The sequence below is a fragment of the Myotis nattereri genome (assembly GCF_964212035.1).
Source record: "Myotis nattereri genome assembly, chromosome: 1".
NCBI classification, from domain to species: Eukaryota; Metazoa; Chordata; class Mammalia; order Chiroptera; family Vespertilionidae; genus Myotis; species Myotis nattereri.
This window is the reverse complement of record NC_138075.1, coordinates 2007566-2020422: the sequence shown is the minus strand read 5'-3', so window position 1 is coordinate 2020422 and position 12857 is coordinate 2007566. Positions and strand designations below refer to the sequence as shown.

Below are 12857 nucleotides of genomic sequence, written 5' to 3'. Positions count from 1 at the left end.
CTCTCCGCCGGATGCCGGCCTCGGCTTCCCCATCTGTCCCGTGGCACTGACCGTGGCGGGGGCTCAGGCCCCGCTGACCGCCTCTCTGACTTCACAGCACAGAGGTCTGGGCCCCCCACATGCATCCAGGCTCCCCGCTCCAGCCCAACCCAGCCTCCTCAGGAGGCCGCCCGGCCTCGGCCCTCCTCAGCCCCTCCACCCCCTCGGCCACGGCGTGGGCGGTGTCCAGTGTGCAGGGCGGGTGCAGGGCCGGTCACCCCGCCACGTTCGCTGAACGACTCAGTGACCACTGTCCCTTCTGCACCTGCTGAGTTCACCCCAGGCCAGCTGGGCCGGTCCAGGGTCCAGCACTCTCCCCACCCCCACCCCCACCCCCACCCCCACCCCCACCGAGGCTGCAGCCCTGCTCCTGGCAGCCGTGGGGGCGGGGTCCTGGCGGGGATCTGGTCCAGCTGCCACCCAGATGCGTGTGACAGCGGTGGCAGAGGTGCGGTGAAGTGACATCCGACACTCAACACTCGACACTCGAAGTGTCAATACAGGTGCTGAATTGATTAGCGGCCCCCTGGGCAAAGTGATCAATTCTCATTCAGCTCTTGCCGATCTCCCTCCCCCCTCCCCCGGCAGGGGTCTCATCCTGCTGCTCGGTGGCCTGACCTGGCCCTGGGGCTGGAAGCCAGAGCCCCGCTCCCGGCTCTGGGCCTGGTCTGCGGATGGCGGTCCTGCCAGCTGTCCATTCCCCTGGGAGGCTTCCCTGGCCCCGTGTCCATGCGCCCACTGCGATTCCGCCGGTGTGAGGGGGGTGGTCCGGGGTCTGTCGTCTGATGGCTGTGGCCCTGGGTGGGCAGGGGCGGCGGGCGGGGCCCAGCTGGTGTTGGCTGTGTGCTGCTGGGGGGGGGGGGCAGCGTCCCCCCTCCACTCCCCAGCTGGTTGGAGTCTGACTTGAGCTGCACCAGCTCCTGGGACCACCCGGAACCAGGGCCACAGTGTCTGCCTTCGGGCTCCAGGGCGCACCCAGCTGAGCCAGGTGTTGGCAGGCTCCAGGGTAGCCGAGGTGTGAAGGGGCGGCCCTCCCTGGGCTGCCGGGCAGGCTCCCAGCTGGCAGGGGACCGGGTGACTCAGCCGAGGAATCCGTCTGCGGGACTCCAGGCTCCCAGGCCACTCGGGGGACAGACCTGGCAGGGGACAGGGGAGGCTGGCCAGGCCTGGCTTCCTCGACCGTCTCTGACCTCAGCCGGCCCCTCTCCAGCTGGGCCTCCCCGTCCCTGGGGCCCACCTTGTCCAGTGATGGAGCGATGGGCTCCCGGCTCCCGGCTCCTGGCTCCCGGCTCCTGGCTCCCGGCTCCCATGCTCATCCCATCTTGTTGCTGGTTCGGGGTCTCAGGGTGAGGCCAGTGGGGGTGGGGCTGGGCGGACGGTGCCCTCTGGGCCTCAGCCAGGGCGGAGGTGGGGCCTTGGGAGCGCCAGGCGGGCGCTGCCAGGAGCTGGGTTCTTGGCCAAGGAGTCCAGCTGCCGTCAGAGGTGGGGCTGAGCAGGGACCTGGGTGGGCTGTGACTGGCCTGGCTGCCCCTCTGCAGAGAGGAGGGGGGGTGGGGGGGAGGTCACCCCTGAACCTCAGGCTGCTCAGAGCCTGGCCTGGGGGTTTGAGGATGTTTTTTCCATTGATTTTTGGGGGAGAGTGTAGGGGAGGAAGGAGAGGAGAGAGAGAGGGAGAGAGAGAGAGAAACAGAGAGAAAGAGAGAAACATCGATGCGAGAGAGACACATCGATGGGTTGTCTCCCACACGCATCCCGACTGGGGCCAGGGACTGAGCCTGCAGCGAGGTACGTGCCCTTGACCAGGAATGGGACCCGAGACCCGCCGACGCTCTAACCACTGAGCAGCCAGCCAGGGCGAGCTGGGTCTTTCCTTAAAGAGCAAGGAGAGTGTAGTTTCCATTTCCCTTTGCCCGCCAGGGAGCTCACAGCTCTCCAGCCTCCACCAGCCACACGGGCCTTTCTCACGTGTCCGTGGGAGCCGGCCCCTCCTGGTGTGGACGTGACTGTGGTCGTGGGCTCTGTCTTTGTGCTGAGTGCTCCCGGGAGCCGCCGCAGGTTCTGGGCAGGAAGCTGGGGGTGCAGTGAGTGTCCCCTCGCTGCTCCACGTCGGGGAGGGGAGTGGGAGCCGATGCTGCGTTGTCCCTAGTCAGGGTCCCTGTGGCGGTGGCCGGCTCCCCAGGCCGGTCCTCCTTGTCCGACCCAAGCTCCCCCCATTGTGAGCAGGGCCTTGGCCTGACTGCTCCCCGGGTTAGGGGACTCTGGCTTCTGTGTCATGTGTTGTGGCTGGGGGACCCCGTGGCTGGGTGGCTCGAGGGCTGTCTGCCAGGTGTCTGGTGCTCTGTGGGAAGCTCTCTGGCCCTGCCCCCTGGCAGCACCCCAGGCTGTGGGGCGGGGGAGCAGCTCAGCCAGGCGCCGGGGCTGGCGGATTCGTGGTCCTGCACGCCCAGCGCCAGGCCGCCCCACGCCCGCTGTGTCCGGTCTCAGATGATGGCCTTACACCGCTGCGTGCCTTCACCCCTGACCCGCGTTTCCAGGTGGAGCGTGCCAGGCCCTGGCCCTGCCTCGTGCCCAGCTCAGGGGTGTGGCTGCAGGACGGCCCCTCCCTAAATGCCCGGTCCTCCCCGCCCCCTTGGTGCCAGACCACAGCCCAGCACTGGCTCCTGGAACCCCCGCCAGCCCTGTACACTGGGCCTGTCCAAAACCAGGGGGTGTCGGCCCACCGTCTCAGCTTGGCCCGCCGATGGCTGCCCTTTGCCCAGCCACAGCCCCTCCTGGGCTGGTCCCTGGGGCCCCGCTCCTTGGCCCCATCCCTTTCTGTGCCTCCCACACTTTGAGATCCAATTCTGCTGTGTGGCCTGAGCCAAGTGTCTTAGCTTCTCTGAACCCCGATCTGTCAGGGGGCGTGCTCGTGGCAGCCAGCAAGCAGGGCAGTTCCCCGTGGGGTGGGGTCTGTGGAGGCGGGTGCCCGGCACTCTGAGGGGCCTGGTCCAGCCAACGCAGGGGGCCGTGGGAGCCTTGGGGGCGCCTGGCGGTGGGTGATGGGTGAGGACTGCCTGCAGGGTGGTGCCCCGACCCTGGCGGAGGGAGTCTGCTGTTGCCAGGTTCAGATGAGGGACAGGCCCACACCCCGCACCCACGTGCTGGGCTGAAGGGAGTCTGGGTGAGTCCAGGCCCCCGAAACATGCCGAGTCCCTCCTCTGAGCAGCGGGGTCCTGAGGAGGCCACCTCCCTGCCACCCTCCCCCACCCGCTCAGGCGCCTTTAGCCCGCCTCCCCCCCCGCCCCCCCCCCCGGGCCCTTCAGTGGCACCGGGCGGAGGACAGGGGACCCCATTGAGGAGAGACGGCCTCAATGCACTCCTGTGCCCTGGGCTGCCCGGCTGCCCGGCTGGCTGGCTCCTGGCACCGGGCCTTGGGACGGTGCTGGTCAGTGCTGGGTGCGCTGGGCTGTGCCCCCTGCCCCCGCCTCCTGGCAGAGAGGGAGCCTGGGTCAGCCCCGGCCTCAGGACTTCAGGCCGAGGGGGCTGGGATGTGGGACAAGGAGCCTGGCTGGCGGGTCTCTGGGTCTCTAGGTCCCGTGGAACCAGCCTCGGGCTGGGAGGTGGGCCCTTGGTGAGCTGCCGGGTGGGAGGGAGGGGCCTGGGCCGCCCAGAGGCCGGCCACAGCCTGGCGGTTTCCAGGCTGGAAAACTGAGCCCTGACCCCTGACCTGCCCCAGTCCCACCAGGCTGCACGCGACATCGGAATGTCCTCAGCCTGGACAGCAGAGTCGGGGCGGCGCCCGGCCCGGGGCAGGGGTCCCTTCCTGGACCTGTTGTCAACTCCGGAAGCAGTGGCTGCGGGGTCACTGCTGGTTCTGCTCGCCCTGCTGGGGGGGAGGGGAGGCGGGGGCTGTGCTGGGGGGGAGGGGAGGCGGGGGCTATGCTGGGGGGGGGAGGCGGGGGCTGTGCTGGGGGGGGGAGGCGGGGGCTGTGCTGGGGGAGGGGGGAGGCGGGGGCTATGCTGGGGGGAGGGGAGGCCGGAACTGTGTTGGGGGAGGGGGGAGGCGGGGGCTGTGCTGGGGGGGAGGGGAGGCGGGGGCTATGCTGGAGGGGGAGGCGGGGGCTGTGCTGGGGGAGGGGGGAGGCGGGGGCTATGCTGGGGGGAGGGGAGGCCGGGACTGTGTTGGGGGAGGGGGGAGGCAGGGGCTGTGTTGGGGGATGGGGGAGGCGGGGGCTGTGTTGGGGGAGGGGGGAGGTGGGGCCTGTGCTGGGGGGGAGGGGAGGCAGGGGCTGTGCTGGGGGAGGACAGAGGGGCTCCTGGGGAGGACCCTAGCTTGGACCCAAGCTCACCCCCACCTGCAGGCTCACTTCCATCTGGGGAGGGAACCCTGGGCTCGGGCACTCCTCCAGGCTGGGCATCTGGTCAGTTTGCCCTCCCAGTGGCCCTCCCCCTGGGTTCTGTGGCCCCCTTTCTAAGGACGGGGTGATGAGGACTTGGAGAGGGTTGTCCCACAGCCCTGAGGTCTTGGGGCTTCTCTGAGTTGGGAAGCAGACCCCTCCCACCCCCCTTGGTGGCCTCTGTGGGGGTGTGGTCAGCTCCGGCCCAGCTCCCCAGGTGGGCCTGGGGCCAGGCTGGAGGAAGCTGGCGGCCCAGCTGGGGAAGATGGAGGGATGACTTAGAGCGGCTTAGAGACCCAGTCATTTTCAAGGGGGGAGGCTCCCTAACACCCCGGTGGCCTGCCTGGTAGGGGTGTGCGATGCTAAATTGAATCAAATTAAGAAAAACATTTTCAAGTGCAAGTAAAATATCTGTTTAATTAGGCCATAAAGAGGAGATTCAAAGTAATATTTTGCAGCGGGGTGATTACTGTCTCCTGGAGGTGCCGGGCTGAGGGGGGGGGGGGCGGGAGCGGGGGGCGGTGATGGGCGGTGCAGGGGCAGGGCTCTCAGGGCCTGGCTGTGACCCCTGGGTGGGGGGCTGGGGCCTGTGAACCCCGTGGCTGGGAGAGGCCTCTGGGAAGGGTTGGGGTGCAGTCAGCTGGCCCTTGGGCCCCAGCCTTTGGTGCTGAGGTGCTGGCTGTGCTATGGAAGCCAGAGAGGCCGCAGGGCATCGGGTGGTGTGGAGATGCTGCCTGCCCTCGCCCGTCCTGGGTGTGGCCGGTGCCAGCCGCTGGGAGAACGCCCTCCCTCCCTCCCAGTCCTGAACCCTGGGCCCGAGTGCTGGGGGGGAGAGCCGGCTCTGGGTCTGCCCAGCCCACAGCTTGCTGGTCCCCAGCTGGCCAGGCAGACTGGCGAGGTCCCGGGGCCTCTGGTGCGGGCGTGTGGCTCAGAGAGGGGGCGGCAGTGTGTCCTGGGCCCACCGCCGCCCTGGAGCCCGCTGCCTGGCCCGCCTGGAGGCTCAGGGCGGGGCTCACACCGAGCCCAGGCAGGCCTCTCCCGTGCGGCCTCTGGGTGTCCGGCATGTGTCCTGAGACAAAGGAGGGAGAGCTGGCCCCTGCTCCAGGCCAGGCTCTGCAGCCAGGAGGTGGGGGCCTGAGAGGGGGCTTGGCTGGGCTTTGATCATGGGGGTGGGCCTCCTGCCGCCTGAGGCTGTCAGGGAAGGGCTGGTGGGAGCAGGGCCTGGGGGGCTGGTGCTGGCTGAGCAGGTGACCAGGCTGCCCCGGGTGCCCCACACTCTCCAGGGTCTTTGACTAGTGCCCAGGCCTGAGTGGGCGGGGCCTCCTGACAGCTGCTGTCTGAATTCCTCACACACAGCTGGGCAGAAGGGGGCTGGGCAGGGATGGGGGCTGGGCAGAAGGGGGCTGGGCAGGCGTGGGGGCTGCTTTGGCTTCCTGTCGCCTGCCTCACCTGTGCCTGGCTGGTTGTGGTTGGTGCCGGGTCAGCCGCCCCCTTCCTGCCTCCTCCTGGGTAGCCCCTGGAGGGGGGCTAGGGGCTCCCCTAGGGGTCTGAGGTCCCTAAGACAGGCAGAGGCCCTCGATTAAGAACAATGGCTGCTGGGCCGGCCGGCAGGGGCTGGGCCGCCTTTCAAGTCGGGTTAATGGCTCCAGCAGGCACTTCCTTCCCCTCACCCACCACCCTCCATGGCCTCCTGCTGAGTGGAAAAACCAGAGTAATCAGAGCCAGGACCTGGGAAATGGGGGGCGTGCCGGCGTCTGGATTCCATCTGTGGCCCGAGCTGCCTGCGTTTCCATGCCCTCCGCTCCCCGCAGGGCTCTTGTCCACCTCCCGCCTCCCCCCAGGCGGCAGCAGGGAGGGGTCACTAATCCCAGCCAGGCTCCCGCTCAGCTCCCAGCGGCTCCGGGCCCTCCTGCCGCCCGGCGGAGCACGTCCAGGCCTCCGCGTGGCCCACTCAGGCAGCGGGTCCAGGCGTGGCCGGGTCGCCCTTTCGTGCGACCTGCCTGCCGGGGTGCGGGGACAGCCCCGTGGCTTCGGCTGCCTGGGGCGTGGGTGATCCGGGGGACCTGCCGCCTCACAGCAAGGCCACTGCTCCCACTGCCACGCCTGTGAGCTTCCCAGGCGCCGTGGACACGGCAGGGCCGCCACGTGTCAGGCTCAGAGGAGGCTGTGTTTAGGGGGCCTGGTCCCTCCTGTGGCCAGCAGGGCAGCTGGGCGGACAGGCCACCGCTTGGGTGTGTGGCCAGTGGTGAGCAGGGTGCCTGTGGCCAGCGAGGCAGGGAGGCCCTGGTCTGCGGGTGGGGGCGAGGGGCAGGGGTGCGGGCCAGCGAGGCGGCCAGCTGGCTGAGGTGGAGACAGGCCCGCATTCGGGATCTGCCCTGCTGGGTCCGCACTGGGAGAGCCTGGGTGCGCGTGGCCCTGTCCGGCTGGGCCGAGGGTCTGCCCCGGCCAGGCCCCTGTGGTTGGAACTCAGCCCTCGGGGAAGGGGCTCAGACCCTGACCCCGACCCCGACCCCTGCGGGCTGTCCTGGGAGGTGGTGAGTAGCGTCGGGTGGGGGGTGGAGGAACAGGATGGGCCCTCTGGTGGGGATCCTCCTATCAGAGGTGGCACTTCCTCCTGGAAGCCCTCTGTGATCTCCGTGCGAGCGGGGGGCCTCTGCTCGGCTGGCCTGCTCCTGTTCTTAGCCCTCTCTGACACCAGGCTCAGGGTTAGGGGGACCTGTGTGTCGTGTCCCCCGCCCTCCCACCAATCAGCACGGCTCTGGGTGGGCATGAGCCTTGCCTCCAGCCTGGCGGCCCGGCTGCCCGGCTCCCCTCTGAGTGACCACACGGACATGGACGCCGGCCCCATTTCATTTTCCTCCGGACCCCGACGGGCTGGGCCTTCGCAGAGGCAGGGAGAGGGTGTGCAGGCACCAGGCCCGCCGCGCCCGGTGGGTCCAGGGAACCCGCTGTGGCTCTGGAATACACGTGGCTACGCACCGGGGCCCAGGCGCTGACCCGGGACGGCCCAGGGCCGGGTGGGGTCTGCCCCGTGCTGCAGCCTCCTGGCTGCTCCTCAGCCATGTGGCCTAGTGGTCGGGGACACGCAGATGCCCCGTTATCATGAGCGCGCCCGGTGAGGACGGCGGGAAGGTGGGCCTCGCCGTGCAGCTCCTGCAATTACTTCCCTGCAGGGTGAGCGCAGGTGAAACCGTTCGGGGCTTGTTAGTTATGGATGATGCGCGGCTGTGGCGGGCGGGCCCCGCCGGGGAGGGAGGGAGGGGCGGGCGGCCCTGGCGCCTGGGCTCTGACCACTGTCCCTTCTTCCCCAGGACCCTTGCTTCTCTGCTCTGCTGCTCGACAAGCTCCCGGTGCCCGGGGCCCTGCCATCGTGCCACCCGGAGGCCGAGCGCCGCTGCGCCGTCTGCGCCACCCACCTGAGCCAGCTCACGCGGGAGGCCCTGCGGCTGCTGCAGGCCCCCGCCGGCCGGGAGGACCTCGACGCCCCGCACGGAGGCCCCGGCCTCGTGCCGCCCGGCCCCGGCCCCATGACCGGCCCGCGGGATGGACCAGCGGTGGCGGGCCCAGCCGGGAGGCCGCCGGGCCGAGCGGGGCCTGACAGGAGGAAGGGGCTGGCCTGGCCCGCGGGGCCCAGCGTCCAGGTGTCGGTGGCGCCTGCCGGCCTGGGCGGGGCACTGAGCACCGTCACCATCCAGGCTCAGCAGTGCCTGGAGGGCATGTGGAGCGTCTCCAGGGTCAACAGCTTCCTGCCCCCATCCTGCCTGGTGAGTGCCCTCGGGGTGGCTGCGGCCCTGGCACCACCGCCAGGCAGGGGGTCCGAGCCGGCAGTGCTGGGCTGTGGGCATGGAGGCGGCCCAGGCCAGTCCCGAGGCCACAAGTCTGCCCGCCAGGTCACGGTGGGCAACCCCCTCTCATGCCCCCTGGGGCGTTGCGTCCTCACAGCGCCAGCCTGGGGGTGGGGGGTGGCACTGTGGGCTGGCGGAGGGTCCCGTGGACTCCTGGGACGAGGTCAGCTCTTCATCCTTGGGGGGTGGGGGCGGGGCGAACATTTCCGCCTGAGGAGGGTCCCCAGTGGTCCCTCCCCCTCTGAGCTCGCCTGCCAGGCCAGGCTGCCCCGGGGGCGTGGCCAGGGTGACCCGGACCTGCCCCACGGACAGGGGCCCGGAGCTGGGGTGCAGGGAGGAGGTCTGTGCCGCTGCTCACAGGGCCTGTTCTCAGGAGCCGCCTTATTTCAATCGGTTGCAGAATGCCTGTCCCCCCAGCCCCCCGCTGGCCACCAGGTCGTCCCGCAGCAGGGGCATGGCCTCCGGAACCAGCCCTGCACCCGTGGGGCTGTGGGCCACGGACCTGGGCCGGGTGTTCCAGGGAGGGCCCTGACCAGGGTCGGCCGCACAGTCCGAGATGAAACCACTGGGCGAGTTGTGGGGGTGGGGGTGAGCAGGCGCCCGTGCTTTCCTACTGGCCGTGGAGCTTTGCTGGCGGGGTCTCTCCTGGGTGTCCTCTGTGTCCCGTTTCCAGGAGAAGGGGTGCCATGGGGGGGGTCAGGAGAGGGGGGCCGAGGGGGAGAACATGCCGTGTCCAGGGTAGGACTTCTCCGGACACAGGAGGAGGAGGGGCTGTCCCTGCAGAGGGAACGGCCAGGGGAGGCCTGGAGTCCCTCCTGGAGGGTGCGGCCTGGGGCCGTCCCAGGGGACAGGGCTGGGGAGGGGAGGTGGGTGCGGGGCATGGCCAGGCCAGGTGGGCCAGGTGATGGGCGGCACAGCTGTGTGCAGGTACATGGGGGAGCCCCCCGCGTGCCGCCCGGCCCACAGCTCAGACACTACAAGCCGCCCCACAGGCTCGCCCAGCAAGTGTCTCTGAGGCAGAGCGACGGACGGGCAGGCATCTGCCGCAGCCTCGGTGCCCAGTGGGGCTGCTAGGCACACAGGGCGGGTCCAGTGACTGGGCAAAGCCCTGCCAGTCTCAGTGCCCTGCCACCCCCCACCGCCCGGGCTCTGGCCCCTCTGAGGTCAGCGGGATGGGGATGGACGTTGCCGCTTTGGCGTGGCCTTGGGGAGGTCTTGCCCTTGCTAGGCCTCGGCCCCATGGCCGCTGCTGTCCTGGGCCCCGGCTCCTGGTGGCGTGGGGAGGGGGCACGGACAGCTCTTGGGGAGAACGGGACCTGAACCAGTCTCAGTTGGGACGATGCGCCCAGGGCCCGGCACCGCAGCTTCCTGTCCTCCCTTCTTCTGCTGGGGGAGGCCAGCCCTCCGCACCCGGTGCTTCCGCCTGGGAGCTGGGTCGCTCGGGAGGGATGTGCCGGCGGCAGCGCCAAGGTGGGGAAGCAGCTCAGGAGAGCTTCCTGGAGGAGGTGGCGTTGATCGGGGCCCAGAGGGAGGTGTCGGAGATGGTGGCCCAGTGCAAGGTGTGGTGGGGACGGTGGAGGCCCCTGGAAATAGGCACGGGGCTCCTAACCTGGGGAGGGAGCCAGTGCACGTCTTGCCGGGGCCTCTCAGGGTGCCCGGAGGAGAGGGGGGTTGTGAGCAGTAGTGCGGGTGTTGGGGGCGGGGGGCGGGGTTGGTGTTGCTGGAGCCCGGGTGGCCCTGCCCGTGGTCTGTGCCCCATGAAGTGTGGGCATTTAAGGCCCTTGTTTTATGGGTGCATCGATCGCCTCCGGTGGGGGGAATGGATTTATAATTAGGCGACAGCCCTGGCGGTCGATGGGGAGATTATTAGAACCGTAAATGGGACTTCAGGACTCAGATGAGGTAATTTCCCCTGAACCAGGGCATCGGTCATTAGCGATGGCCCTGGGACTGGGCAGTAGCAGTGAACACTTCGGGGGGGATGTGCTGTGAGTTCCCGACAGGGCCTGTCACACAGGGCACACGGGGGTCTGGGCCGGCAGGGGTAGGGAGAGCAGGGGCAGGGCAGGGGGTGCTGGAGGAGGCGCCGGCCCTGGGCAGAGGGATGGTCTTTGGAGGTGGGACCCAGAGCTCCGAGGGCCCGGGGGAGCCTGCCCTGTGGCCGCTGGGGGTCCTGCTGTGGGCGTGGCCATCTGGGGAGCCCCACGTCCCGGTGAGGCAGCCCTCGGCCAGCCATGGCCTTAGTCAAACCGCAGCCACTTCCCGTGTTGGTGGCGCAGAGCTCGGCCCTTTCCGGGGCGTTCCGCCCCCCGAGTGTGTGCTGAGGCTCCTGGCTGTCTCCCAGACCGCCCGGTGCCCGTGGCCCGCACAGCTGTGGATGGCGCTGTGTGTCCCCCGTGCCAACAGCGTGCCGGGCAGACGCTGCCAGGACCTGCGCTCGTTGACAGCCAGATGCCACGATGAGCTCTGGCCTCAGGCCCCCCAGAGGCTGCGCAGGCAGGGTGGGGCCGAGGAACACGTGCTGGCTGCTGCCGGGCCGGGCCAGCGGGCCAGGCAGATGTTCTGAGTCCCATGGGTGCAGGTCAGGCCCTGCCTGGGGTCCCAGGGCTCACAGTTCAGGGAGGAACTGGAGCAGAGGGTTTCTGGCCAGTCGCGGCCTGGGCCGGGGGCGGTGGGCCTGGATGGGGAGGGTGGAGGGCTCCCTGGAGGAGGTGCCGCATGCGGCTTTGACTGCAGGGTGGGAGGGGAGCCAGGGTTTTCCTCTATCCTCAGAGGTTGGGGGGCACAGGCTTGGGGCGTTCCTCCCGCTGCACCCCATGTCAGCCTGCTTGTGTCCCTGCCTCTCTGTGAGCCCTGGGGTCCCTGGTGGGGTCCTCAGGGCCGTGGCTGGGACGGTGGGGTGTGGCTGGAGCTTTGTGGGTTCTGGCCTGCCTCTCTAATGTGACCTGTTGCTGGTGCCTCAGTTTACCCGCCGTGGGTGAGGTTGGACGGGAGGTCCCCTCTCCCCGTGAGGCCGCAGCAGAGCTGCTCCGTGACGGTGGGAGGAGGCACCGCCTGCAGGACCGGGCCAGCTGGGGCCTCTGGGTGACCAGGCCGAGCTTTGAGGGAGCGGCCGGGGCTGCCTCACTAGGGCCCGGGGCCTGGCAGACGCCCACTGAGCGATGCCACCCCTGCTCTGTGCAGGCTGATGCTGTGCTTGCGAGGTTCACCTGGCCACCCCTTAGCCCCTGCCCCTCCGCTCCCCCCTCCCCGCTCCCGGCCCCAGTAACCCCGGGAGGTACGGACTGGTGCCCGCTGCCCTTCTCATGACAGAATCAGACCCACGTGGACTTCAGGCCTCGAGGGTCCCTAGGAAATGGCTTAGTGTGGTGTTTCCCAAACCGTGTTCCGTGGAACCTCAGCATCCCCTGTGGGCACCCCTGGAGACCTGGCGTGGCTGCCGGCAGGACCCTCTGCTGGGCAGGCCCCTCTGGACAGTGGCCTCACGCTCTCCGCTCTCCTCTCACTTTTCTTTCGTTGCTGCCCTGGCACCTCCATCACGTTTTCTGTTTGGCCACCTGCCCACCACTCACCCCTCTGTCTCCTGTCCCTGTGTTGTGGTCTTCCCTCTCGCCGCCCCCCAACCCCCCGGCTTCTTTTGGTGCGCCCGGGTCTGCTCCGGCAGGAGGCGGCGGCGGCTGTCCCAGTGGCCGGAGCCGTGTCCCGGCAGCTCGCGGGGCAGCGGAGCCGAGGCATGCGGGACGCCCGAGACAGGTCAGTGAGGGGCTCAGCCGCTGCAGGCTCGCTGGGTGGCCTGCGCTTCGCTGGCGGGAGGCCGGTGCCCGCGGGAGCCGGTGGCATGGCTGGGCCGGTGGGGGCGTGGGGACTGGAGGGCGGGGTGCGGCCCTCCACCCTGCCCTCAGGACACCCCAGTGAACGTGGGCCGCGGGGCCTGGGCTGCTGGGAGTGGGCCCCGCCAGCCCGTGTGGGTCCCAGGGCCCCGGCCGGCTGTGGGGCTCAGTTCAGCCGGCTCTGTCCTGAGCAGCGCAGGCCCTGGTGGTGACACCAGCGTGAGTAGCCCTAAGCCTTTCCTGTGCCCCCGCTGGGCGGGGCCGGGAGCTTTCGTGGGAGCACGTGCTGAGTGATGAAGGAACTCGGCTCCCGGTTCTCATTGCCCAGGCCGGGGCCTGGCTGACCCTCCTTCCGGAATGTTCCGGTTAGCTGTGCCCGCTCTGCCCCTGCAGCCCCATTGCCCTCTGGTGTGGGGCCCACCTCCCAGCCGTGGGCTGGGTCCGTCTTGGTTCTGTGTCCCCACCAGGCTGCGTGCTCTGGGAGGACAGGCTTATGGAACACCTATGTGTCAGGCAGCGTGCCAGCACCTCTAGGGCCTCCTGCCCAGCTTGCTCTAGGTGCCCGTGAAAGGGGGAGAAGGGGAGCGGGAGGGGCTGACGAGCTGGGTAGACAGGCGGTGGGGAGCTGAGGAGAGGTCCCAGGGCTCAGGGAGGCGGGCGCAGGGAATGGCCTGGAGGGGGAGGGCTGGGTTCTGGGGGAGGCAGGGAGCCCCTGCCCGCTAGGCGGAGGCGAGGTCGGTGGCAGGGCCCGCATGCTGGTGCAGCGC

General features: G+C 69.6%; 1 protein-coding gene across 3 annotated transcripts in view; it reads left to right on the top strand.

Annotated features, from left to right (window-relative positions):
- KIF26A (kinesin family member 26A) overlaps window positions 1–12857 on the top strand; it is a gene marked incomplete at its 5' end in the record, with an annotated part of 35154 nt that overhangs the window by 5010 nt on the left and 17287 nt on the right. For all 3 annotated transcript variants that reach the window (XM_081107159.1, XM_081107160.1, XM_081107161.1), the window contains one exon: window positions 7727–8179. In XM_081107159.1, coding sequence (XP_080963285.1) covers window positions 7727–8179 — 453 coding nt within the window. The remainder of the gene's footprint in view (window positions 1–7726; window positions 8180–12857) is intronic.